The sequence below is a fragment of the Numenius arquata genome, chromosome 9 (assembly GCF_964106895.1).
Source record: "Numenius arquata chromosome 9, bNumArq3.hap1.1, whole genome shotgun sequence".
NCBI lineage: Eukaryota > Metazoa > Chordata > Aves > Charadriiformes > Scolopacidae > Numenius > Numenius arquata.
The window spans coordinates 60,643,270-60,670,675 of record NC_133584.1 but is presented as its reverse complement, the minus strand read 5'-3'; the positions used below and the strand labels follow the sequence as shown (position 1 = coordinate 60,670,675).

The 27,406-nt window shown below is 56.8% G+C and overlaps 1 protein-coding gene across 3 annotated transcripts in view; it reads right to left on the bottom strand.

Annotated features, from left to right (window-relative positions):
- Window positions 1–27,104, bottom strand: part of EFR3B (EFR3 homolog B) — a 32,067-nt gene extending 4,963 nt beyond the window's left edge. The window contains exons 1-14 of one of the 3 annotated variants that reach the window (XM_074153360.1): window positions 27,011–27,104; window positions 23,336–23,412; window positions 22,787–22,914; window positions 19,402–19,552; window positions 13,776–13,897; window positions 10,730–10,879; window positions 9,333–9,467; window positions 8,949–9,027; window positions 7,511–7,646; window positions 6,317–6,478; window positions 4,317–4,428; window positions 1,936–1,987; window positions 1,550–1,722; window positions 797–872 (exon numbers count right to left, since the gene is read on the bottom strand). In XM_074153360.1, the coding sequence (XP_074009461.1) occupies window positions 797–872; window positions 1,550–1,722; window positions 1,936–1,987; window positions 4,317–4,428; window positions 6,317–6,478; window positions 7,511–7,646; window positions 8,949–9,027; window positions 9,333–9,467; window positions 10,730–10,879; window positions 13,776–13,897; window positions 19,402–19,552; window positions 22,787–22,914; window positions 23,336–23,412; window positions 27,011–27,104 (1,647 nt within the window). Of the gene's footprint in view, window positions 1–796; window positions 873–1,549; window positions 1,723–1,935; window positions 1,988–4,316; window positions 4,429–6,316; window positions 6,479–7,510; window positions 7,647–8,948; window positions 9,028–9,332; window positions 9,468–10,729; window positions 10,880–13,775; window positions 13,898–19,401; window positions 19,553–22,786; window positions 22,915–23,335; window positions 23,420–27,010 lie in introns of those variants that run through there. The other 2 variants (XM_074153362.1, XM_074153361.1) reach the window with 2 other exon arrangements.
- Window positions 27,105–27,406: the final 302 nt, after the last annotated feature.

The following is a 27,406-nucleotide window of genomic DNA, read 5'->3' as shown; positions in this document are numbered from 1 at the left end:
TCCTGTGAGCAGCACTGCCACCAACGCAGAGAAAGAAAAGCAGCAGGAACCAGAAAAGGGGCCTCCATCCACACGGGAGGGAGCAGAGCTCCTCCGGCCACCAAGCAACCGAAAAAAAGAAGCCCCAGGGAGAGGGAGGTGGGACTCTCAGGTGGTGTTTCACTGTTGGATGCTGGACCCTGGTGGGGAAGAGGCACCAGGAGGTCCAAGAGCAGAGCCCAGGGCTGGCAACCAGCGCTCGCAGCACCGAGCCCAGGGAAAAGATGACTCCGTTGCCAAAGCAAATCACGGCTCAGACCACAGCAGGAAAATAAAGCCCTGAGACACGTAGCTTTGACAGCAAGGCATGGGACAGAGCAGGGCACAGGGAAGCTCAGCTCTGTGACACTTCTGGGGGCTGCACTGCTGCTCCCTGCTGTGCGCAACGCGACAAACTGATCCCGTCTTGGCCTCAAAGTTGGCTCCAGAGGAGTTTGCACCCCCCGGGAAGCGTTTTAAGGAGGTATCGTGGGGAAATAAAAATAAATAAAAATCAGGCAACTTGGAAAAGCACTTGATAAGTAGCTTTTGGGATGTCAACGCATCCCGGGGTAGTCATTCCTTGGGGCAAATGGCAGATTTAGGAGGCTAGAAAGCCCCACACATGGAGATTGAATCCCACTAGCTTTTCCCAGGGACATCCCCAGGTTTAGAGGCATCATGGTGCTCCAAGACTCAGCGTGGCTTGGGGAAACAGAGGCACGGCCCTCACACCGGTCTGCACAAGGGCAGCTTGAACCCAGACCCTGAACGCTACCTTCTTCATGAAGACAGTATCTTGGCGTGAGCATTTGTCCACTTTCAGCTTCAGGACGGAGATGTCGCTGATGGTGCTGCAAGGAAAGGCCAAGGGAAAGGGAAAACTCAGACACCGGAGGGAGGAGGCACGATTCTGTGATTTTCTCACACCTATAGAGCTGCTGGCCAGGAATGAGCTGTCTGGGAGGAACCGAGGTGGGGAGAAACGAAAGGTGGCTTTTAAAACCCATCTCAGCAATTCAGATATTCGAGTACTGAGCAAATCACTACATGATTTCAAGGCACTGGCACTCAGGGACACAAAGACAAGGTGACAAAGAAGCATACGAGCAAAGAGGACGAGCAGGACCACAGCAAACCCCATGGAGATGTGTCCATCTGGGATTAGAACCACCTCCCTCCAAGGTAACGACACAGCATGGTCAACACCAGTGACCAGTAGGTCTATCTGTGGGGACGCAATGGAGTGGATGAACCCACTCAAGGAGGTTATTGCTCCTGCGCATCCTCCTGGGACCACCTCCTGACCACCACAGTGACATTCAGCAGCATGGTCCCATGTCCCTCCGGGCACAGCCTCTCAAAGAGACCTCCCACTCACCTGGCTCCTTGCAGATCATTGATCTGCAGCATTAAACCAAAACCCCAAAATCTGGTCCCACATTTATTAACAACCCTGCCAGGGCTCCCAGCCCAGCAGGTCTCCCTCCCCAGCCTCCTCTGCAGGTCTCAGCCCTTGCTGGGGACATACCTGATGGGGGAGAATTTCTGCCGGTTCCCATGGCGATCGATGAAGCTGATGAGGATCTCGAGGACGAAGAGGCGGATCTCAGCATCCTCCATGAGGGCTGCAGAGAGCAGCCTGTCCAGGAAGGCGCTGGGAAGCGCCGTCAGCATGTTACTGCACTGGAAGCCCACAGAGACCTGCAAGAATCAAAATAAAAGGGAGACGACATGACAGTGTCACTTGGAGGGGGTTAAAACACACCAAGAAAGAGGGGATGCAAGCAGAGAAGACTAAGGACAGCTTGAGGTCTTCCCAAACCCCCCCAGGGGAGTGGGTCACACCAGCAGCTGGGGACCCCATGGGTCTCGTGGGGGTTGGACCCTCCTGTGGGGACGGTGACACGTTTGTACCTGGAGGAGGGACTTCAGGAGCATGATCTGTGTCAGCCGATTCCGGTTCTCCCTGTCAGGGAGAAGAAGAAATAAATGGTAAAAATCCAAGTGAAAACAAGACAACCCTCCTTCCGTACCCAAAGGATGGAAAAGCCTCAGAAAGGGCAGGACCAGGAGCCACCACCACAAACAACCGTGCTGTACAGGTCTCCAGCAAACGAGTTCCGGATTTAACAGCCAGCAAAAAGGCTGCTGAAGGAATAACGAGTATTTTAAGTATACGTCCTGCCACAGGCACCAGAAACAAGGCAGCACTCGCACCTCCAGGCAGACCCAAGCTGGGCTCAGGACGATGAACCAGCCTCTGGACGTGCCCATCCCAACAGCGACTCTTGAGGGACACCAGGCACCAGCTCTGAGCAGGTTCCTCACTTTTAAGCAGCTGAAAATTGGTGGGAAGAAGCCCCAAGCCCTCCTGTCCATGGAGATACCCCTGCTCCTTGCTCAAGTCTCGCTTCCTGCAAAGCCACCATGAACCATGCTTCCACTTCAGCGACGTGAGAGGGGATTTTATGCAAAAAAGAGGGAATCTTGAATTCTCTACTGTCTGAACTCAGTCTTTCCTAGCCCTAGAAGGGGACACAGGGATTTCCAGGCTGTCCCATCACCCAGGACACGCTGCCTTCCTCTGCCCAGGGACTGAGCTACACCACAAAGAGCAGCCAAACGACAGGTTGCAGCTCCTCCGCAGACTCCTGGGGGTCACCTACACCCCCCAGAGCAAGCACCATCCTTCACGTGGCATCAGATGAGATAAAAAAAACTCTCCCAGGGGAAGCTGATAAAGGAGCAGTGACAAACTTCAAGAGAAGTGTGGCCAGCAGGTCGCGAGAGGTGATTCTGTCCCTCTACTCTGCGCTCGTGAGACCCCACCTGGAATACTGTGTCCAGCTTTGGAGTCCTCAACGCAGGAAGGACATGGACCTGTTGGAACGGGTCCAGGGGAGGGCCACAAAGATGATCAGAGGGATGGAGCACCTCCCCTGTGAAGACAGGCTGAGAGAGCTGGGGTTGTTCAGCCTGGAGAAGAGAAGGCTCCGGGGAGACCTCATAGCAGCCTTCCAATATCTGAAGGGAGCCTCCAGGAGAGCCGGAGAGGGACTCTTTGTCAGGAGATGTAGTGACAGGACAAGGGGCAATGGTTTTAAATTGGAAGAGGGGAGATTTAGGTTAGATATTAGGAAGAAATTCTTTACAGTGAGGGTGGTAAAGCACTGGAACAGGTTGCCCAGGGAAGTTGTGGATGCCCCATCCCTGGAAGTATTAAAGGCCAGGCTGGATGGGGCTTTGAGCAACCTGCTCTAGTGGAGGTGTCCCTGCCCATGGCAGGGGGGTTGGAACTCGATGATCTTTAAGGTCCCTTCCAACTCTAACCATTCTATGATTTTATGAAACAGCCTTGGACAACCACCCTAGCACAGAGAAGTGACGCAATCCTGGGATTACGAGCCCGATTCTACCCCTGCGGTGAGGAAAGCTGCCCTGGCCGAGCGGCTCCCAGTGTGTCTCCCAGTGTAGGAACTGGGATTGACTGCCAGCGTCGGGAATTACCCCCCTGCGAGCGAGGAGCGGAGCGTGGTGGCTCCCACCAGCCGGCAAAGCCTCCCTCCCACCAGAAACAAGTGGGAAGAGCCTGACCGTGCTCGGGAGATATATATATAGCATGGAAATCTGTTTGCTCCTTTACCTACACGTTTCAGCGCCGATCTCCCGGCTCCAAATAGCTCTCACGGTCTGCTCCCACACTTCTTAGGCAATTATGTTGTTTGGGTGTTTTCCCCCTTCCTTCTCTTCCTCCACCCGTGCTAATAAAAGCTCGGCAGCAGCTCGGAGGGGGGGAGGCAGCTCGGAGGGGGGAGGCAGTGACAAGCACGAAGCCACACCACCAGCTTCTCAAAAGCCACAGGCAACCCTGGCTCGCCAGCGGCCACCTCGCTGCTCTGGGACAGCCGAAGTCGCCCCCCTGCCCCCGAGTGTTATTTTAGGAATGCAGAGTCCCACTGCAGCACCGCTGCCTGGAAACACCTTTTCCCCCTCCTCAATGCTCCGGTATTTCGAGGTGCACGTCACATCGTCACCAAATTCACAGCAGCAAAGCATTTTAAATAAGAATCACACGCTGCTCAGCCTCCCTTTGGTGGCAGCTCTCGATGCTCAGCCTTTCTGACAAAGCCCCCACATCCCACTCTGTCCCCAAAGGCCACCTCAAGGTGGGAACGGGACCTCCCCAGCCCTTTCAGCCCCCCCGTTCAAAGCCTTACACCCCTGCACAGGGGACATCGGCAGGGAGAGGAGGGCAGGGGGGGAGGAAGAGGAAGGAGGAAGGCATCCGTTCTCACCCAGCTTTGCCAGCCTCGATGGGCTGCTGCGAGGACGGCAGCGGCACCTTGTTCATGATGAAGACCATCACTTCAGACTGCTGGTAGGTGGGCAGCGTGCTGGCGAAGGACCCTGTGGGGACAAGAGCGTTGGTGGCAGCGTGCGAGGTGTAGCCCCCCAAGAAGGACAGAGTGCCATGGGGTCTGCCTGCCTGCCAGAACCCCATAACCAGGATGGAATAGGTCAAGGCCCACCTGGATCCAGGACCCAGAGGCATCTTTGCCTTCAGGGTGATTCAAGACCCACCAAAACCCCAAGCGCAAGGTCCTTCACATGGCTCGGGGCAATCCCGGGCACAAATCCAGGCTGTGGGATGGAGGGATGGAGAGCAGCCCTGAGGAGAAGGACCTGTGGGTGCTGGGGGGAAAAAGCTGACCATGAGCTGGCACCAGGTGCTGGCAGCCCAGAAAGCCCCCCACACCCTGGGCTGCATCCCCAGCAGCGTGGCCAGCAGGGAGAGGGGGGGGATTCTGCCCCTCTGCTCCGCTCTGGGGAAACCCCCCCCAGTGCTGCCTCCAGCTCTGGGGCCTCAGCACAGGAGAGACATGGAGCTGTTGGAGCGGGGCCAGAGGAGGCCACGGAGATGCTGGGAGGGCTGGAGCCCCTCTGCTGGGAGGACAGGCTGAGAGAGTTGGGGGGGTTCAGCCTGGAGAAGAGAAGGCTCCGCGGAGACCTTGGAGCCCCTTCCAGTCCCTCAAGGGGCTCCAGGAAAGCTGGGGAGGGACTCTGGATGAGGGAGGGGAGCCCTAGGAGGAGGGGGAAGGGTTTGACACTGAAAGAGGGGAGATGGAGATGAGATGTGGGGAAGAAGTTCTTTGCTGTGAGGGTGGTGAGAGCCTGGCCCAGGTTGCCCAGAGAAGCTGTGGCTGCCCCATCCCTGGAGGGGTTCAAGGCCGGGTTGGAGGGGGCTTGGAGCAACCTGGTGGTGGTGGGAGGTGTCCCTGCCCAGGGCAGGGGGCGGGACTGGGGGGGCTTTAAGGTCCCTTCCCACCTGAACCATTCTGTGATTCTATGATTCTGTCCCCAGAGGCTGTAGGAGGCTGATGTCTGCCCTCTTTCCTTCCTCTCCTTCCCTTCGCCGGTGTCTCCTGCCCAGGGAGGAAGAGGACTCTGCCTCTCACAGCAGCTCTGCCGGGGATGTGATGCCACCTGCTGATAGCCCATTGCCACGCCTGCAGCGGATAAATCCCATTTCCCATCACTGCTTTTAGGCGACAGTGACTTTATTTCACCCTGGATAATCCTGCGGAGGCACCAGCCACAAACCCACCAGCACTGTCCTGGCCTGAGCCACACAGGATTCATTTCTCTCTCAGTAATTCTACTTTTACGTAAGGTCTCTTTGAAGGCTTGGGAAAACTGCATGTTTAGAAGACTCTAGTGTCTGAATCGGTGATAATATTTACTGTACAGCCAGCTCTGGTGAGCGGGTTTCAAGGTCTCGGTGTTTTCGAGCTCCCCAGGTGCGGGGACGAGGAGGAGCGAGACCCGGGCACTTGCCCCAAGCTGCCAACGGGGTTATTTCATTCCATGAACGTCACATTCAATAGAAATGAGAAAGTTTTCTGAGGAGTTCTCTCTCTCCCTTGATGGCTGCCATCCCGAGGACTCCCTGCCTCAGTGCCGGACCCCCAAGCCCTTCCCTTCCTCCCAAAGCCACAGTGTCCCACATTGGTTGTCCCCTGATGGGAGCGCACAACTTCCTTTGATGGGCTGAGTATAATCCTTGGGTATTTTATATCAGTATTGGGATCAATATTGGGGTTTTTTGTGTCATTAATGTTAATCATCTAGCCCTTTTTCTATTAAATCTGTTTACATTTCAACCCTCGGGTTTCCTTGTTTTTTCCCCAATTCCCCTTCCTGGCTGGGAAGGGGTCATTGAGTGAGAAAATAATTGTCAAAACAACAATAAATCGTTGTGAGTTCTTCAAACCATAACACCGCGGGGACGCCCCACCTATGGTTTTAATGACGGCCTCCTGGAACATCCTCTCCTCGTGTTCCTTGATGATCTTGGTGCCGCTGCCGGCGCCGCCGTCATAGCTGCCCGTCAGCGCGTAGTCGATGCTGAGCCGCAGCTGCCTCAGGAGGGTGTTAAACACCTCCAGCACTGTGGGGCCTGGGGGGGCGAGAAGGGGAGAGACGGTGGAGTATCCCCTGAGGAGAGCAGCGGTCATCCCCACGGAGATGGAGGCTGGAGTTTCCCCGCCAGGACAGTGTGGTTTCTACCTCCCACCACCCCATAAACGGGTTGAAAACCAGTTTGGCCAGACACACGGTGAATTTTGACCCCCACCAGCTTCCCCAGTCAAGACAGGAGAGAAATGTCCTTCCAAGAGCACCATCAGATAAGTAGACATGGTGCTGAGGGACATGGTTTTGTCAGTGTTGGGTTGATGGTTGGACTCGATGATCTGAAAGGTGCCTTCCAACCATAACGATTCTATGATTCTATATTTAGAGCACAAGTCTGGCTCCAAGCGGCTGAGGGAGCTGGGGGTGTTCAGCCTGGAGAAAAGGAGGCTGAGGGGAGACCTTCTCGCTCTCTACAACTCCCTGAAAGGAGGGTGTAGCCAGGGGGGGTCTGTCTCTTCTCCCAAGGAACAGGCGATGGGACAAGAGGAAACGGCCTCAAGTTGCACCAGGGGAGGGTTAGGATGGAGATTGGGGAAGAATTTCTTCGCCAAAAGGGTTGTGAAGCCTTGGAAGAGGCTGCCCAGGGCAGTGGTGGAGTCACCATCCCTGGAGGGATTTAAAAGCTGGGCAGACGTGGTGCTGAGGGACATGGGTCAGTGGTGGGTTTGTCAGTGTTGGGTTGATGGTTGGACTCGATGATCTGAAAGGTCTCTCCCAACCTGGATAATTCTATGTTTCTATTCACAGAAGACCCCTGAAAGTCCCTTTGCCTCCTGCCATGGCAAAGGCAGGCATCGCATTCAGCCCTCTGGGTTTAGGTCACTCCATCTGGGCATGGATGTTGCACTTGGGAGCACCGAAATGGCACCCAACAGGTCCCCAGCACCCCTGGATGCTCCAGACTGGATGCTCCAGCTCAACCAGAGCCCAGCCCAAACCTGTGACATCTCCTCACCGCTCCCACCACAATAAACTGGTGAAGAGATGGATGGAGAGGATGAATTTACCCACTTACCAACAGATCCAGAGGCTGCGATCACCGCCGCCTCCGAGAGGACCTCCACGATGCCCGCACGCACGGTGGCCGCGCTCTTGCTATTGGCATCCAGGTGCCCCAGGAGCTGCTGGATCACCAGATGGGAATGCTGCGGCTGGAAGGAGAACATCAGCATCAGCCCGGGCGCTGGGTGCACGAGGTGACAACCCGTTTCTGTGACCCACGTGGCCACTGGCGTCAAATCCCGCCCGTGCGTCCCTGCCCGGCTCTTTCCAACACATCTCTGGATGCAAAACGAGAGGAGGCACCTGGAGGAAGCCTGTTTTACACGACTGAGGAAGAGCTCGGAGCAATTCGCAGGGGGAAAAAAACGATCTAAAGAGCTGTACGGATGATGTAAGGAAATTGTGACAATTAATCCCGGGGATGTCGGGGGGGAAGGGATTTGATTTTTGCCAGGGTTTCCCAAACACGTCTATACTTCAAAAGGGTCCTGCTGAGTTACTGTGCCCTTACACCTCCAACACGCATTAACAGGATTTTATCAAATCTAGTAGCGCCGTAAAAGGGTTTTAGGCAGTTTACAGGATTAAAAACCAGACACGAGAGCAGGGGGAGGCGATCCCTTTCTCTGTAAGGCTTCTCCAAGCAGAGCCGTGGCGCGGCCGAGTCCAAAAGAGAAGAACATTGCCAAGGGGGTGCAGTGGGGCAGAAGATGTGGGGCAGCCCCCAGCAGAGGGGGGAGCAGGGCGGGAAGGCAGCACCGTGGCCGATGGCACACGGGGACCCACACAGGGAAAAAAAAAAAAGAGAGGATGGACCTTTTCCCATCACTTTGGGGTTTATCTAAACTGCATTTCCACGGTCCCCAGTGAGAAGGGAAGGGCCTGGCAGGGTCTGTCTCCGAGCATCCCCACGTCTAAGGACAGGGATGCTGGGCTGCGACGCCTGCTTTGCCTGGGGAATGTTTCACCCCAGAAAGCCCCTCTTTTTTTTTTTTTTTTTTTTTTTTTTTCAGGGATTGGGTTGATTTCCAGGAATCTGGAAAGAGGCAGCTTTTCCATCGGAGCCCAACCGCTTCCCTGGGAGCCTTTGGCAGCCCGTCGGATTCAGCAGGGCTTGGCTTTCTGCTGAGAAGGGAGGGAATTGCCCCCCGGGGGCTGAGATATAAGCTCCGGGAGCGGCATTCGAAGGCAGGCAGGGCTGGCATGCAGCCACCAGCCATTTCTCCTGCACACCCACGGGTCCCCAACACCCTGCCCCGTCCCCAGCCCCTTTCGGGACACGTTTGGGTGGCCCAGCTCACGGCGAGCGCCCGGTCTCGGCAGCGCCGGGATGCGGCAATGCGGCGGCGGCGGTGGTGGCTCTGACTCAGCCCAGCCACGGAGGCAGCCGCCGGCGCTCCCAAACACGCACCGTGCGTCCCCAAACCGGTGCCACCGGCCAGAGTCCCCACCTGGATGGAATACATGATGATCCTGAAGCAGCAGGTGGCAAAGATCTTGGGCTCCCAGAGCGAGTGGTTATCCAGGTGGCTGGGGAAGAGGTGGAAAGGGAGGGGAAAGTAAGTGTTGGTCCCCCAAACCCTGCAGGGGGTTCAAAGCAGCTCCAAGGATGGCCAGGAACAGCGGGGAGCAAACACTTCAGGGGAGGGCAGGGACACAAAGCCCTCTCCGGGGTGACGTTTCCCAGCAACCAGTACCTATCCCACGCCACCTTCCTCATTGCATCCAAAAATGAGAGCTCAGCCTGGAATGCAGCCCCCATCCCCAGCACCGTGCCCAAGGGAGCCAGAGCATCCCGTTCCCCCGTGCCAAAAACTGAGGGATGAGTGACTTACATGAGGACGGGTTTGATGGCGTTCTTGATGTTGCCGTAGGCTGCTCGGCCCAGCAGCTCCCGCAGGCACCTCTCCGCCAGCTCCGTGGGACTCTCCTTCTCCTTCTCGGTGGCTTGCAGCGGGGAGGGGGAGCGGCTGTGAAAGCAGAGGAGGGTGATGAGAGCAGCACCGGGTTTGCAGCAGCGATGCGGGGAGAAGAGGCACAGAACCCGGCCAGGGAGGCTTGGAAGAAAAAAGCGGTTGTGGCATCTGCCTGCCCAAGGGCCCTGGGCTACCCCCCGCACAGCTCCATGGCCACCAGATGTCACCTTGGCAGGTGGGACAGGGCATCTCCATCCCAGCAGAGCCCAGGGATAAAGTGCTGCTGGATCCAGTCCCTCAAGGGGCTCCAGGAAAGCTGGGGAGGGACTCTTGATGAGGGAGGGGAGCCCTAGGAGGAGGGGGAAGGGTTTGACACTGAAAGAGGGGAGATGGAGATGAGATGTGGGGAAGAAGTTCTTTGCTGTGAGGGTGGTGAGAGCCTGGCCCAGGTTGCCCAGAGAAGCTGTGGCTGCCCCATCCCTGGAGGGGTTCAAGGCCAGGTTGGAGGGGGCTTGGAGCAACCTGGTCTGGTGGGAGGTGTCCCTGCCCAGGGCAGGGGGAAGGATCTTATAGGTGAGGACATGGGACATGACGTCCTCTCAGGGTGGACACAGTCTCCCTGAGGGGAGGAAAAGCAAAGCAGTCACAGCCTGGCACAAGTCACCCTCAACACGCACACCCCAGGGGAGATCCGTCCCCTTCTCCCACACTCGGGCTTGTCTGGCGTCACACAAGCACCACGAAACGCTTTTATCACCTTGGTGCTTCAGTTTACAAGGAAAAGGGAAAAGGCATCTGGCCAGAAGCCAGCTTCCCGGGGCTGGTACATCTCTCTTAACCTTCAGAAGGAGAATCCCAGGAGGAATTCATCCCCTCTTCTCCAATCCACGCTTCTCAGCTCAGCAACTCCCCATCAAACCCCCAGCTGGTGGCAAGCAGGCAGCCAGCGGGGGGGAGGAGGGGGGTGACACTGGAAGAATGGAGGGACAGGGAGCAAAATCATATTTCCCTTCCTCAGATGCCTCCTGCCTGGCTTTAAAATAACTGCTCTGGTGGCATTTAAGCAGGAATCTCCCCCGCCAGAGGTCAGCCCACTGACCGGGCAGCTCACAGCCTTTGCAAACAGCGTGATTTCACTGCGGGGACGGCGCTGAGAGCTCTTTCCCTCCCCAGGAACCACGGTGTCCCACAGCGTCCAAGGGAGCAATAACCTTCCCACAGAGCTCCTGCCACCTGAGGCATCCTTCAGAGGGTTTCCCTCCGGCCAAAAGCAGCCCCAAAGCCACTGGTGGGTCACGGCAGCAGCGAGAACCCACCTCTCGGTCTCCTCCACGTGCTGGAGGTTGAAGAGCAGGGAGGGCACGATTTTGTCCATGTGCTGTGGGTCCCAGATGTTGGCCTGGAGCTCATCATTCACCGTCTTCCTCACCACCCCTTGCAGGCCTTTAATGCCGGACATGCGGATCCTGGGGGACAAATTGACACCAAAATGCTACGTATCCATATAACATATGTTACTTTACGTTTATTTCTTGCGAAACCGTGCAAGAAGTTGGAGGGAAGACACTGATTTCTGCACCGCTGGAGGGGGTCTGTGCAGGCGATGCCCCAGACCCAGGTCTGGCACATCCCAGTGTCCCCGAGGGATGTGGCTTCCCACTGCCTGACAGACGCCAGCGGGAAAAGGCTCTGAATCAGCTAAAAATCATCCTGGCAGCAGCAGCCAGCTCCCATCCATCGTTTTTCCCGAGAGGCCCCCGGGGCAAGCAGCAGCCACACGTCTCCACGGCACACACTGCCCGGGATGGAGAGGTGGCACCGGTGAGCCTGGGCTCTCCGAAGGATTGGGTTTGGCCCTGGGAAGTCTCCGTTCTCCTGCCATGAGATGCACGGAGGGTTTTCTCCGCTTCCTCTGTCCCCAGCAGCTGCAGAGCTGAGCTGCACCCATGGGGGTTCTGGGTGCCAGGGAATATAAGGGACACTTGTGTCCTTTCTGGGTCTAAAGATCCTGATTCTGCTCCGGTTAATAAAGTCATTAATAAAAATGTCCCTACGCAGCAGGATTCCCAGGTCTGAAACCAGCCCCTCAACGCCCACTGCTAATCATGGAATCACAGAAAGGTTTGGGTGGGAAGGGACCTTAAAGATCATCCAGTTCCAACCCCCCTGCCCTGGGCAGGGACACCTCCCACCAGACCAGCTTGCTCCAAGCCCCCTCCAACCTGGCCTTGAACCCCTCCAGGGATGGGGCAGCCACAGCTTCTCTGGGCAACCTGGGCCAGTGTCTCACCACCCTCACACCAAAGAACTTCTTCCCCACATCTCATCTCAGTCTCCCCTCTTTCAGTGTCAAACCCTTCCCCCTCCTCCTAGGGCTCCCCTCCCTCATCCAGAGCCCCTCCCCAGCTTTCCTGGAGCCCCTTGAGGGACTGGAAGGGGCTCCAAGGTCTCCGCGGAGCCTTCTCTTCTCCAGGCTGAACCCCCCCGACTCTCTCAGCCTGTCTTTTAGGAGATGTCATGCCCAAGAAAGACAGCACGTGCTTATCTGCAGAAATAAACGCGTTAAATAACCTGCTCTGAGGTCTCCATGACACATTTTGCAGATCTAATCAAGGCAATAACCAGACCGAGACGCAATTCTTGAGGAAGGAGCTGTGAGCAGCACCGAGGGCCCATCAAAGCAGAGCACTCCTTTTTAATTACAGGAGCTGCAGAATCTCTCTCTTCCAGCCTCTGACGCAATTTAGCCAGCGTGACCGCTGCCCTGAAGGTCAAGTGAAAATAATGAGCCTTCTGCATTATTTCCTTAAGGGGAAAAAAACCCACCCCAACCCTGTGAGTCTGCAGTGTTAAAAGGAGGGAAGCCTGGACCTTGGAGCCACGTCTCCACCAGGAGAGGAGAACCTCAACCCTCTGCAAGGAAAAACCGGTCCCTGGTAGAGCAGCTCCGGGAAGAGCACCAAGAGGATGTGCCCAAAACGCTGCCCTGACATCTGGGCTCTGCTTCAAACCTGTCCCCGGCAGCGGTGGCCTCCTGCCCACAGCTCCCCGGCGGGAGCCACGGGTGCTGTCGGTGCCTCGCAGGGCTGTTTTCAACCCACCGCCGCCGACAGCCCTGGCCCTGGCAGCCGTAAACAACATTAATCTGTCTGCTTTAGTCCTAATTAATCCCCCCGGGGCACGTTTCCCATCACAGCAAAGCAAGTCAGCCCTCGATGCCGTCCAGAGAGATGAAACCACCTTTAAAGGTGGAAAATAACAGACCGGTTACTGCAGGAAGCAGTTTTTTGAGTGAATGTTCATTCTGCTTAGAGCTGGGGGCCTCTTCCCACCATCATTCTTCCTTTGGGGGCCAGGATCACTCCTTGCCCCCTGCCCTGAGCTCCAGCTCTCTGCAGGACCTGGCCCTGGAGCAAAGGTGAGAAATGCTTAAATCATGGAATCAACGTGCCTTTCCAGGGCAGCCAGGAGGGCTCCCCAGAGCGATGGACACCTCTGGGGATGGTTTCCATGCCGCTGAGGAATCATAGAATCATAGAATTGTCCAGGTAGGAAGGGACCTTTCAGATCATTGAGTCCAACCATCAACCCAGCACTGCCCAAACCCACCACTGACCCATGTCCCTCAGCACCACGTCTGCCCGGCTTTGAAATCCCTCCAGGGATGGTGACTCCACCACTGCCCTGGGCAGCCTCTTCCAAGGCTTCACAACCCTTTCCACGAACAAATTCTTCCCAATATCCATCCTAAACCTCCCCTGGTGCAACTTGAGCCATTTCTTCTTGTCCCCATTGCCTGTTCCTTGGGAGAAGAGACCGACCCCCCCTGGCTACACCCTCCTTTCAGGGAGTTGTAGAGAGCGAGAAGGTCTCCGCTCAGCCTCCTTTTCTCCAGGCTAAAGCCTGGAGCTGCACTGAGGTCACCCCATGACTGCAGGTTTTACCTGCTCACGTTTCATCCAAAGAAAAGAAATCAGAAGCCCAAGGGCACGTTTGTCCCTTGTTCTGCCATCGGCCATGGTCACAGCGAGGACATCTGTCCTGCTCTCAGGACAGCAAACGCAAACCATGGCTGGACACGGGCTCCACTGTGGTTTCTTGGCTCCTGTTTCATCCTCCCAAATAAACCAGGAAGGTTTAAAGCTTGGAAAATAAGGGAGGGTAAAGAAGAGCATCCTGAATGCACCTGTCTCTGGGGAATCACTGTGCATCTCCATCACAGCCAAAGCAATCGGTCCCCGCAGCCTCCATCCAACCCGTCCCCAAAAGCAGGGGCTTCTCCAGGAAAGGCAGAGGCTGGGGGGCACAGGGGAGTACCCCCGGGGCCAGCAGGGCTGGGGACACCCCGCTAGTGGCACTCACTTGGTCCGGATGTCCAGGTCGTCGTGGCTGGAGTGGCACATCTCGCTGAAGCGGGAGACGAAGAAGTCGTAGCTGCGGTGGTAAGACGGGGTGTCCTCCTCGATGTTGGCGAACTTCACGAACTGGGGGAGAAGAAAGAGGGCATGGCAACAACGATATTCTTAAAATTCCTCCCCAAACCAGCAAATGTTTGTGGGCTTCAGCAGCGTAACACAGCGCTCTTCGCTACAGCAACTCGGCATGGGCTCGGGGTGACAAGCCAGGCTGCCCAGGACACGGGGTTCTCCAGCAGGAATGTGCCATCGTATTGTCCCACCAAGCCCCAGCAGTACCCAGACCCAGCTGAGGACGCTGCAAACCTCACCCCAAGCCCCAGTGCTGCCTGTAAAGGGCGTTGAGACGTGTAACGAGGCTTTAAATTAGGGACCCTTAATATACAGCACACACTATTAAGAGGAAATAAATTTGCCCACAGCTTCTTCCCATCCTCCCAGATGGCACAAAACCCAGCCAACAGTTCCCAAACGTGTGGGTTTGTAGAATCACAGAATGGCTTGGGTGGGAAGGGACCTTAAAGACCATCCAGTGCGACCCCCTGCCCTGGGCAGGGACACCTCCCACCACACCAGCTTGCTCCAAGACCCCTCCAACCTGGCCTTGAACCCCTCCAGGGATGGGGCAGCCACAGCTTCTCTGGGCAACCTGGGCCAGGCTCTCACCACCCTCACACCAAAGAACTTCTTCCCCACATCTCAGCTCCATCTCCCCTCTTTCAGTGTCAAACCCTTCCCCCTCCTCCTAGGGCTCCCCTCCCTCATCAAGAGTCCCTCCCCAGCTTTCCTGGAGCCCCTTGAGGGACTGGAAGGGTCTTCTAAGGTCTCCCAGGAGCCAGCAGATTTCTCTGCCTAAAATCTTGAGAATCTTATGCCCTTCCTCCAAGTGGGAGGATAAAGCACGGGGACTTGGTGGCATGATGCCTTACCCAGGCCAAGGATAAACCTCATCCATTCACAGCATCAAGCAGACTTGGGTGGATACAGCTGAAGGCTCTGCATGTTCCAGCCGGGAGCCGATGCCTTGGGTTTTATGGCAGATCTGCTGCTATTGAGGTTTTAATTATTTTTTCCCTTTTTAAAGCTACCCCATCAGCACGACTGGATGAGTTGAGGTTCCCCCTTCCTGCCCGATCCCTTGTTCCCATCTCTTCACGAATAAGTTTGGGCATTCAGAGGAAAGCTTGAAAACATGTTTAGCCTTTCCTCCTCCTTAATTCTCTCCCCGAACACTTAAAAGCCAGATCTGCTGGTCAGCTGGCATTTCTGGCGAGCGCCGAGCCCATTGGCGCGACTGCTCTGGAAGGGAGCGATGGGAGCTCGTGCTGCGGGCGAGATCTGGGATGTGGTTAACAACCCACTTGCGGTTGGATTCTCCACTGGCATTTCCAAGGCTGTTTTCTCAGCACAAGAAGGACGTGGACCTGTTGGAGCGGGGCCAGAGGAGGCCACGGAGATGCTGGGAGGGCTGGAGCCCCTCTGCTGGGAGGGCAGGCTGAGAGAGTTGGGGGGGTTCAGCCTGGAGAAGAGAAGGCTCCGCGGAGACCTTGGAGCCCCTTCCAGTCCCTCAAGGGGCTCCAGGAAAGCTGGGGAGGGACTCTGGATGAGGGAGGGGAGCCCTAGGAGGAGGGGGAAGGGTTTGAGACTGAAAGAGGGGAGATGGAGATGAGATGTGGGGAAGAAGTTCTTTGCTGTGAGGGTGGTGAGAGCCTGGCCCAGGTTGCCCAGAGAAGCTGTGGCTGCCCCATCCCTGGAGGGGTTCAAGGCCAGGTTGGAGGGGGCTTGGAGCAACCTGGTGTGGTGGGAGGTGTCCCTGCCCAGGGCAGGGGGTGGCACCACATGATCTTTAAGGTCCCTTCCCACCCAAACCATTCCATGGCTCTATCATTAGCACGCACCCGCTGTGCCGGGCTATTAATACCCTCAGCTGCAAGGGCTGGCTCTGCACAAGCAAAGGAGCCGGCTCAGCCCCACCAGGAATTGTTCCCAGAGTGCAGGGACCGGTTCCAACTGATAAAACTCCTCTTACTCACCAGAAAAATGCAGGGCTGTTACATAAGGAACCTCTGTTCCAGACAAAGCACAAAGTGGGGGTTTCTTTAAGCTCACGGCATCTCCACGAGCAAGCGGAGGCGAGGGCAGGGCGCAGAGTGAGGAGTGATAACGGGGCTCCCTGTGGCATCTCCGGGAGAGCTGTCCCAACCATCCCGTGGCCAAGAAGGGATTGTCAGCCCACCCAGCCACACCAGCAACATGGCTCAATGTCCCGATGGAGATCACTGATGAGTGGTGTCCCTCAGGGGTCCGTACTGGGACCAGTATTGTCCAATATCTTCATCAATGACATAGTGGGATCAAGGGCACTCTCAGCAAGTTTGCAGATGACACCAAGCTGAGTGGTATGGTGACACATCTGAGGGACGGGATGCCATCCAGAGGGACCTGGACGGGCTGGAGAAGTGGGTCCGTGTGAGCCTTATGAGGTTCAACACGGTCAAGTGCAGGGTCCTGCCCCTGTGTGGGAGCAGCCCCTGGTCCCTGTCCAGGCTGGGGATGGAGAGATGGAGAGCAGCCCTGCCCGGAAGGGCTTGGGGGGACTGTGAGGATAAAAGCTGGCCATGGGCCGGCAACGTGCGCTGGCAGCCCAGCAAGCCCCCCGCACCCTGGGCTGCATCCCCAGCAGCGTGGCCAGCAGGGCTGGGGGGGGATTCTGCCCCTCTGCTCCGCTCTGGGCTCCCCAGTTCAAGAAGGACAGGGAACTGCTGGAGAGAGTCCAGCAGAGGCAACGAAGACAATGAGGGCTTGGAGCATCTCTCTTATAAGGAAAGGCTGAGGGACTTGGGTCTGTTTAGTCTGGAGAAGAGAAGGCTGAGGGGGGATCTGATCAATACCTATAAATACTTAAAGGGTGGGTGTCAGGAGGATGGGGCCAGTCTTTTCTCAGTGGTGCCCAGGGACAGGACAAGAGGTAACGGGCACAAACTTGAGCATAAGAAGCTCCATCTAAACATGAGGAGGAACTTCTTTGCTGTGAGGGTGGCAGAGCCCTGGAAGAGGCTGCCCAGAGAGGTGGTGGAGTCTCCTTCTCTGGAGACATTCAAACCCCGCCTGGACACGTTCCTGTGGGACCTGCTCTGGGTGACCCTTCTCTGGCAGGGGGTTGGAGGAGATGATCTCCAGAGGTCCCTTCCAACCCCGTATCAGTCTGTGATTCTGTGAACGGCTGGGAAGGGATAACGCTGCCACCTATAAATACATCAGACATAAATACATCAGAAGGGGAACATCAAGGCGGGGGAAGAGCTGTTTAAACGAAAGATCGATGTTGGTTCGAGGACATATAAAAATCGGGAATGACATGGAGCTGGAAATTAGATGGTTCCTCCCCAAAGGGAGGAGGTTGCCCAGCAGCCTCCTAACGAGGATGAGAAGCCAAAGTGGATTTAAGCTGCAGCTCCATATGTTCGCCCCCGGGGGATTAGGGGATGAGGTTATAGCGAGGAGGGGACGCTGGATTTTCCCTGCCACCTCCAGTGAGGCTGGTGGCTGGTCCCCCAGGATCAGGACCCCCCTGCAGTGTGACACCTCAGCTCCGAGCAAGGAGGGGGACGTGTTCCAGGCGAGATTTCTTCCTTTCACGCCGCCGCCGAGGATGACTCACATGGAGCAGGTTTCTATAAACAACCTCCTCCCGCCTTCGCCATCAGCCCCTTTATTGTGAAGATTGCTTGAGACAGCACCCTCTAATTAAGCACGAGCCTGCGGCGCATTCCTCATTAGCAGATATAGGAAGAAGTGTCTCATTATTATTACTCACTTTTCTATAAAAGCCCACGAGTTCGCTGTGCCATTTGCCCTCTGAACGCTGTCACGCTTGAGGAGCCATAAAAAAGCATCACTAAAGCATCATTCCTGATCCAGACTCCTCATTAACACACCCGCTAACGATTCCTGAGCGCAGTGACAGCACTAAGGAAACACCTCTCCGTGGTCCAAAACCACCTCTGCTCTCCACGGGTGCCTGAGCATGGGGGGGTTTGCTCCACAAAGATCAGCCTTGCCTTGACCCAATGCCTCCCGCTCGAGGGTGTCTGTGTTGGGGGCAGTTTGCTGAATCATGGAATTGTCCAGGTTGGAAAAGACCTTTTAGATGATCGAGCCCAACCATCAACCCAACACTGACAAACCCACCACTGACCCATGGTCCTCAGCACCACATCTGCCCGGCTTTGAAATCCCTCCAGGGATGGGGACTCCACCACTGCCCTGGGCAGCCTCTTCCAAGGATTGACAACCCTTTCCAGGAAGAAATCCTTCCCAGTATCCATCCTAAACCTCCCCTGGCGCAACTCGAGACCGTTTCCTCTTGTCCCATGGCCTGTTCCTTGGGAGAAAAGACCGACCCCCCTGGCTACTCCCTCCTTTCAGGGAGTTGGAGAGAGCGAGAAGGTCTCCCCTCAGCCTCCTTTTCTCCAGGCTGAACACCCCCAGCTCCCTCAGCTGCTCCTCACAAGACTTGGTCTCCAGACCCCTCACCAGCTCCGTTGCCCTTCTCTGGACACGCTCCAGCACCTCAAGGTCTTTCCTGTTATGAGGGGCCCAAAACTGGACACAGGACTCGAGGTGGGACCTCACCAGTGCCCAGTCCAGGGGGACCATCCCTGCCCCAATCCTGCTGGCCACACTATGGCTGATACAGGCCAGGATGCTGGTGGCTTTCTTGGCCACCTGGGCACACTGCTGGCTCATGTTCAGCCCACAGTCGACCAACACCCCCAGGTCCTTTTCCACTGGGCAGCTCCAGCCACTCTTTCCCAAGCCTGGAGCATCCATGGGGTTGGTGTGACCCAAGTGCAGGACCCAGCACCTGGCCTTGTTGAACCTCACACCATTGGCCTCAGCCCATCCATCCATCCTGTCCAGATCCCTCTTAGAGCCTTCCTACCCTCCAGCAGAGGAAGCCTGTCCGCTGGCAGAGCCCTTGCAAGCTCCGGTGTCAGATACACCCAGTTATCCCAGTAAAAACCAGCAGAAAGGCTGTGCACAAGGTGGCTGCTGGCTGCCAGCCAGGACCAGCAGTTTGGATGCCGGGAGAACATCACCTCTGTTCCTCCACGCTTCTCCGTTCCCCTCATTTGCTGTCTGTGACTGACACGTCCCCAGTCCTGCTAAGCCATTGACTGCAAGCGGCAGCTCGGCTTAAGCCAGCCCTTTTCTGAGCACAAAGAGCTCCCAAAACCCACGAGGATCATCTCCTAAGTTGTTCTATTGTCTGAAACCGCTGACAGCCCCCGTGTCCTCGGGCCTGTTTTGGTAAAGCTGAATTCAAGAGAGGGCAGAGAGACCAGTGACTGGTCACGGACATCAGGCGGCAGAGACAGCACGTGAGCAGCACAGACCAGGTCTCAGAAACCTCACACGTGGCAGGAGATGTGAGATGGGACACCATAAATCCTCCCCATCCCTTCCCAACAAGGTTCCCTGCCCTGGCACTGTGCAGAGAGGTGGGGGTGACAGGCAGGGTGGAAAGCCAAGGACAAGGTGCTGCCACCTCCCCCTGCATGCCTACTCACCGAGTTGGTCCCCAGGATCTGCAGGTTGGGCTTCTCTGACTCCAGCAGCTTCGCCACCATCTTCAGGAAGCTCTCCACGAAGAGGTTGATGCTCTGGCAGTGGCAGGCCATGAGGAGCTGGTCCAGGGCCTCCATGGCGATACAGACATACCTGGGAGCAGGCAGAGACCAGGGTAAATCCCCTGCAGCAGCATCATGGACACATGGCCATCCCTCCTCCTCCTCCTCCTCCCCTCTCCCAGGAGGCAGCCACAGCTTCTCTGGGCAACCTGGGCCAGGCTCTCACCACCCTCACAGCAAAGAACTTCTTCCCCACATCTCATCTCCATCTCCCCTCTTTCAGTGTCAAACCCTTCCCCCTCCTCCTAGGGCTCCCCTCCCTCATCCAGAGTCCCTCCCCAGCTTTCCTGGAGCCCCTTGAGGGACTGGAAGGGGCTCCAAGGTCTCCACGGAGCCGTCTCTTCTCCAGGCTGAACCCCCCCAACTCTCTCAGCCTGTCCTCACAGCAGAGGGGCTCCAGCCCTCCCAGCATCTCCGTGGCCTCCTCTGGCCCTGCTCCAACAGGTCCATGTCTCTCCTGTGCTGAGGCCCCAGAGCTGGAGGCAGCACTGGGGGGGGGTCTCCCCAGAGCGGAGCAGAGGGGCAGAATCCCCCCCCTCTCCCTGCTGCCCACGCTGCTGGGGATGCAGCCCAGGGTGTGGGGGGCTTTCTGGGCTGCCAGCACCTAATATGGGTTCATGGCCAGGTTTCCCTCCACAGCACCCCAACTCCTTCTAGGCAGGTCTACTCTCCACCCCTCCATCCCCAGCCTGTGCTGGCACTGGGGGTTGCCCCCACCCAGGGGCAGGACCCTGCACTTGGTCTTGTTGAGCGCCATGTGGGTCACACAGCCCCACTTCTCCAGCCTGTGCAGGTCCCTCTGGATGGCATCCCGTCCCTCAGGCATGTTGACTGCTCCACATAAGGAAAAAGATGTGTCTGATAAATCCTGGGTTCCAGGTTCCAGCCGGTAAAACACAGCAAGACTGATCCCTTCTCCTGAGGCCCCAGAACTGCTGAAATCTGGCTCCAGTCTTGAGTAGATTCTCTGGTGTCTTGTAGCGTGGTTGAGCTCTCCCTGCAGCCTGTCCTTCAGACACCATTACAGCTCTTCCAGACACCATGAAAACAAGCCACCAGCTATTCCTGGATCTGGGAGGCTCCTACCCATCTGTCAAACTGGGTTAAAACTGGCCCAGAGGGGAAAAAAAGGTACAAAGAAGTGACTGACGACGAGCATGAAGCGTCAAGCTTCTTTCTCGCAGAAAAACAAGGCTGAAAACAACATTCTATGCCCCATATTTTTGCAACACCTTGGCTTCTCTTTGGGGGACAACTGGACACGGGCCACCAAGAGGGAAAAGGGACACTTGTGGGAGTTGTCACCTTTGAGCTACATCCTCGTACAGACGGTGGGTTGCTGCGAACTCAAACAAGAACACTTTCTCCTTTTAGAAATAAAGGGAAGAAAAAAAGACGACACCCGACAGGCCTGACATCAGGGCTCCCTTCATCTCCTGCGCAGGAGAGGTCCCCACGTGCTCAGCTTTGGTGTCTACGGCGGGGCAAGCCCTTCTGCTCCAGCCACCACCGACCTACACGCGGAAGGTTGATCCAAACCTCTTTTCAGGCACTTCAAAGTCAGACTTTGAGAATTAGCTGCTGCTCCAACCCAATTACGTGCCTCTATGCACAGGCGGTGGAGGGAGGAATATATTCCCCCCCCACCACCACCACCACCTCCCTCCACCCGCCAAGGCTTGTCATTAGATGTCAGAAAAAATAATCTTTGAAAGCCTTTCTTTTCCCAACAGTAGCACGCAGAGGCTGGTAACAGCCGCTTCCACCGCAGAACGTCAGGCAGAAGCTTTGAATGTCCTGTCACTCCCGATGACGGGTGACGCCGGTGAGGCTTTGAAGGTTTTTTTCCCCCAACTTTAACACTTCTGCTGGCTTCTCTTCCCCCGGGATGAAAGGCGGGCTGTAAGTCCGCACCGTGAAGCTGAGCCGTGTTTGTCTGCGGCGGCTTTTGTTCGGGAGACAAGAAGAATCAATCCAGGAGTTATTTCAAAGGGAAGGAGCCCTCCCCTGCTCCCCCGGCATTTCTAATCAGGGCAGTCAGCTACTTCCAGAGGACGGGTGCTCTCCTCGCAGTAAACACAGCAAAGTCTTGCTGGAAGCGATGAGGGGAGGGAAGACGAAGGGATGGGGCCCAGCCAGGACCGCATAGAATCATGGAATTGTCCAGGTAGGAAGGGACCTTTCAGATCATCGAGTCCAACCATCAACCCAACACTGACAAACCCACCACTGACCCATGGCCCTCAGCACCACGTCTGCCCGGCTTTTAAATAAATCCCTCCAGGGATGGGGACTCCACCACTGCCCTGGGCAGCCTCTTCCAAGGATTGACAACCCTTTACAGGAAGAATTTTTCCCCAATATCCATCCTAAACCTCCCCTGGTGCAACTTGAGGCCGTTTCCTCTTGTCCCATTACCTGTTCCTTGGGAGAAGAGACCGACCCCCCCTGGCTACACCCTCCTTTCAGGGAGTTGTAGAGAGTGAGAAGGTCTCCCCTCAGCCTCCTTTTCTCCAGGCTGAACACCCCCACCTCCCTCAGCTGCTCCTCACAAGACTTGGTCTCCAGACCCCTCACCAGCTCTGTTGCCCTTCTCTGGACACGCTCCAGCACCTCAAGGTCTTTCCTGTCGTGAGGGCCCAAAACTGGACCCAGCCCTCAAGGTGGGGCCTCACCAGTGCCCAGTCCAGGGGGACCATCCCTGCCCCAGTCCTGCTGGACACACTATGGCTGATACAGGCCAGGATGCTGGTGGCTTTCTTGGCCACCCGGGCACTCTGCTGGGTCATCTTCAGCCAGCTGTTGACCAACACCCCCAGGTCCTTTTCCATGGGGCAGCTCCAGCCGTTCTTCCCCCAGCCTGGATTGTCCATGGGGTTGGTGTGACCCAAGTGCAGGACCCAGCACCTGGCCTTGATGATGGCCCAGAGGGATGATGGCAGTCCTGCTGCTGGGGACAAACACCGTACGCACACAGACTCCTCAAGCACAGAGAGCACGATGCCAGGGAAACACTCCGTGGCTCCCAGCTTGGCTGGTCCCTTCAGACTTTACAAGGAGTTTGCCCATCCCTGCACATCCCCTGTGTCTCTCTTTCAGAGGCAGGACATGCTGGGGACTCTCTGCAGGGTGGTCACAGCTTCAGGACAGCTTGGAACACACAGGAGCTGCATACCCCACGTCTCACCCCTTGCCTGGTCCCCCTCTAGTGTCCCATCATTATGCTAATCACTAGGGTGGGCTGAAACAGCCTCCCAGCCCTTACCCATAGCGGTGCCGGCTCACGTCTCGGATAAGCCGCTCGGAGAGGTAGGCTCCAATGCGATCCAGCTTCTCCGGGGCAGACAGGGCATAAAATGTCAGCTTCTCCATGTTGGTCTTCACCAGCCCATCCTGAAAGAGACCAGTGGCAGGGTGTCACAGCCTCGCACCCAGACCCAACGAACCAGACCTGGGCTGGAGCCCCTCCGCTGTGAGGGATGTACATCATCAGGTCCATCCCCTCACCCATCCATCCATCCGTCCATCCATCCTCCCATCCATCCATCCTTGGCATCTGCCCGGCACCTTTGGGAGAAGAAGCCTGTCCCTCCAGGCCAATGTGGCTGGAGGAGCTCCTTCTGTATTCTCCGCTCACAAACAGGCTTTAAAGGAAAATGCAACCCTCCAGGCACAGTTTCATGGAGTCAAAGCGTCACCCGCCTCCCAGGAGCTATTTTTGGGCAGGTCACAGTGCGTCCCTGCCACCCGAGCACCGGAGCTCTGGTGTGTGAAGCGCCGGAGCTTCGGGGTGTTGAAGCAGCTCCTCGTTTACCTCTGGGTCCTCGGGGAAGATGTTGTCGACGAGTCTTTTGTAGCGAGGACGCAGGGCGCCGCAGCAGCCACACACACCTGGGGGAGAGAGGAGACGGTCAGCGGGGACAATATCCTCAGCTCCTGGGCAAAACCCTGCGTGGAGCTGCCTTTGGTGGAAAACATATCCTTGGATTCAGTGTGGAAGCCCAGGAAGGGGACAGGGCACCAAGCTGATGACATCCCAGAGTTTTGCAGGCAAAAAAAATAAGAAGGGAAGAAAACCGTAGCCAAGAGGCAGGAAACTGGCTGGAGACCAGCGTCGTTTGATGTAGGACTGCAGGGTTATCTGCTTTTCTCACCCAAGAAAGCAGCCCCCAGAGACCAAGATGTCCAAAGATCCCCTAATCCCCTATATCTCTGCCTCTCTATCTGGTAAAATAGTCTTTTGCAGGTCCTCAGACCAAGAGCTCTTTCCTCCAACCGCTCACCCGAGGACACTTTCTTCTTAGGAAGAAGTTCTTTGCTGTGAGGGTGGTGAGAGCCCGGCCCAGGTTGCCCAGAGAAGCTGTGGCTGCCCCATCCCTGGAGGGGTTCAAGGCCAGGTTGGAGGGGGCTTGGAGCAACCTGGGCTGGTGGGAGGTGTCCCTGCCCAGGGCAGGGGGTGGCACCGCATGATCTTTAAGATCCCTTCCCACCCAAACCATTGGATGATTCTATGACACACTGCTCCCACCCTGCCCCATGCTCCCCATGGAGCCAGCACAGGCTGCTGGAGACACCGAGACAGAAAAAGAAGAGAATCTCTTATGAAGGATATGAAAAAAACCCCCACATTTGCCTGTTTGCAGCTCCAAAGCTGAGCTGTTGCAAAGCACCAAACACCTTCCATTGCTCCCCTACCTTTGGGCTGATGGACCGTGGTCCCTCTGCCCCGAGGGGGTCACCGAGTGACCTGTGTCTCGCAGGACACCCACACAGCCATACCCAGCCCCTCTTTTTGAGGGGTCTCAGACACATCAGCAGCTTGTCCCTGATGCACAAGCCGTGCCCTGCGCAGCCTCTCCCGGAGCCCAAACCCCTCGCAGCGGCAACTGCACAGCAAACAGTGGCCACCAGCCTCATCCCACCTCAAAGTCAAGCAATTAGCCCCGTATCCCAATCCCCTGCTCTGCTTTTGGGGAGCTGCCGAGGGAGGAAGGCACCATTTGTGACCTGGATATTTCTCTCTGTGCCATATCCTCTCTTTCAGGGCCGCAGTACGCCCTCCCCAGCAGCCAAGGATCCTCCCCCCCCCCCCATCTTGTGCTCGGGGATGGCCGGTGGTCCAGGCAGGCTCTGGAGCATCCTTGGTGCTCCCACACGAGATGCAGCACCAGGGAATTCAGCATCCGTGGGCACCTCCACCCTGTTACATCCCCCCCTGCAAAACCGTACCAGCCCTGCCCTGCCTCCCAGGTGCTGATAAATACCTGCAGAGTTTGGGGGAAAAAAAAAACAAGAAAAAAAGAGATTTTTGGATGCACTGCCCTCCCTGGCATCACTCCAAGGGTTTTGCACACCAGGATCCCCCTGCTCCAGCACAATGCGGTTTTTTTCCCCGGAGCCCCGCGTTACTGGGATGCTGCGCCCCACGGAGCAGAGTGGGGTCAGCCACCCCAAAGCACCAGCTTTTCGGAGCCCGGGGAAGCGTGAGGAATTCAGGGCTGCTTTTTGGCAACCGCCACCGAGAAGCAGAAGCCGGGGAAAAGCAGCGGGGGTGGGAGGGGGGGCTGGATGTAGGACACGGGACACACATACAAAGGCTGGGCTGGTGGGAGCCGGCGACCGCTCCTGCTGGAACGCATGAGCTCATGCCTGCCCGGCGCTGGCAACGCTCGCTTCCCGCGATGTTCTCCCTTGCTTCCCGAGTGTGTCGTCTCCGACGGAGGGTGTCTGTCACGGGGGAGGCATCCTGCACCCCCCCTGAAAGCCACCACGGGCCCTGGAGTCCCCTTTGGGGTCCCCTTTGGCATCCCCAAAGCCCAGGACACCCAGCAACGCTGCGGTGGCAAAGAGCTCCTGCCACCTCTCTCTGCAAACACCTTCCCACTATCCAATATTTTAATTCTATCCAATATTTTATTCCTATCCAGTATTTTATTCCTAAATCTCGTCTCTGCCGCTCTCCCTCCTCAGCCGCCGGCGATCGATTCTGCTCTTTTTCCGAAGTGCCTTTAATCTGGCCTCTTAATAAATTCTCGTTTGCCGCTCACGCAAACGAGCGGCTGATGATCTGCTGGATCCTCTTTAATAAATTCCCCTCGCCCGGGACGGCCGAGGCAGCGTGACTTCTCTCACCTTGCCGGGCCACACGTCCCCTGCCAGCCTCTCCCCACGGGCCACCAGCTCTTCCCTGCGAAATAGCCGGAGAGTTTCCCCACGAGCTGAGGATCCAGGTGCCCCTCCACCTCCCGCAGCCTCCTCGGTAATTATCTCACCTCCAAGAAAGGTGACTTTAGAGTGTTTTTCAGGATTAATTGCACATTCCCAGCCCTGGGAAGAGGAGCAAAGAACCCGGTGGCGTTCCCAGTCTACCATCCCTCATCCTGATGAATGAAGCTGAAGAGCAGACGCAGCACGGATCCCATCAATAATAATTGCATAATTAAATCTAAAAGCCTTCCCGCTCACCTAACATGACCTCTGCTTCCAGAAGGAGGAAGAATTTTAAGGTCTCACCTACAGAAAGCAGCAGCGGGGGAGAAATGAAGACCCAAAGCGCCTACCGGGGGAGGGGACCCAGGTGACCCCTTGGTCCCATGATTTGGGGAGACAAACATGGTCCAGACAGGGACAGCAGGAACGTTGCTCAACCCAAAGCCGCCTCAGGGCAGGATCTACCACGGCCCAGGAGAAGGACAGGGCTTCCTACAGAGCAGTGCCTCCAGATGAGACTCTCTGATGTCTCGTAAGAGGGTTGAGCTCCCCCCCAGCAGGGCACCGAAAGGGTTTCTCGCTTACTCCGCTCGCATGAAACCAAGAGAAAGTTTCCTTTCCCCAAAGCCCTGCCTTCCCTTGGTTTTCCCCACCTGGACATGCACAGGCACAGACAGGGAGACCGTAAATCCTTCAAAAAGCAGAGTAAAAAAAAGCAGACCTCGAGGAAAGAGGAAGATTTTTCCCTTGTTTTATTTCCCCATAAAAATGGCACAGACCTTGAGGAAAGAAGATTTCCCCCTGTTTTATCTGCCCCCCGACAAGGGCTCTCCAGAAAGCAACAAACCCACACCTGGTCCTGATGATGCTGGGGGTGAAATCAGCCCTGTGCTTGGTCCGTTTGCGACCCCCCCCGGACCCTCAAAGCCCCAAACCCTAATGCTGGGGTGACAACCCCCCCCCAGCCGGGATCTCAGACAGACATTTCCTCTTCCAGGCACCGTTTTCCTTTAGCTCCCACCACACTCACCCCGCACCCCTTGTGCCCTTGCACCAGCCCCCCCCGACCAGCAGCATCGCCCCCCCCACCCCACCCCCGATGAGGACAAATCCCCGCAGCCGCAATGAATTCTTCCATCCCAGGCTGGCACAAAGTCTTAAAAAAAAAAAATATATATATAGAAAAAAATGACCCTGAAGGTCACCGGCAGCTTTTTCCACGCCCGCCTCCCCCCCCCTCCCCCAGGAGATCCAACCCAGCACCCTGGGGACAAGGTACCTGCTCCGGCCACGTGAAGCATCTCCCAGGAGCAGGCAGGGCCAGCGGCACAGAGCCGCAGCCCCGAGCCCAGAGCCCAGGTAGTCAAAGCCATGGCCTCGGGAGCCAAGCCGGGGGTGGGGGGTACCGGGTATCGCTCTCCTCCTCGCCCAGCGGCAGCATGGCTGCGGGAGATGCTCAGCCGAGCGGCAGCAGGCGTTTAAATAAATAAGGGATGCTTTTCAGCGCGGCTGCTGAGTCACCCGGGCGGCTCCGATGGCAGCTGGGAACGGCGCTGGATTTGCTCCGCCGGCGTCCGCACCGGTACGCGGGGGCGGCCGGGGAGCTGGGCATTTTGGGGAGGCGGGGAGGGGGGACACACGACAGGGATGGTTTTTCAAGGTCCCTTGAGCCCAA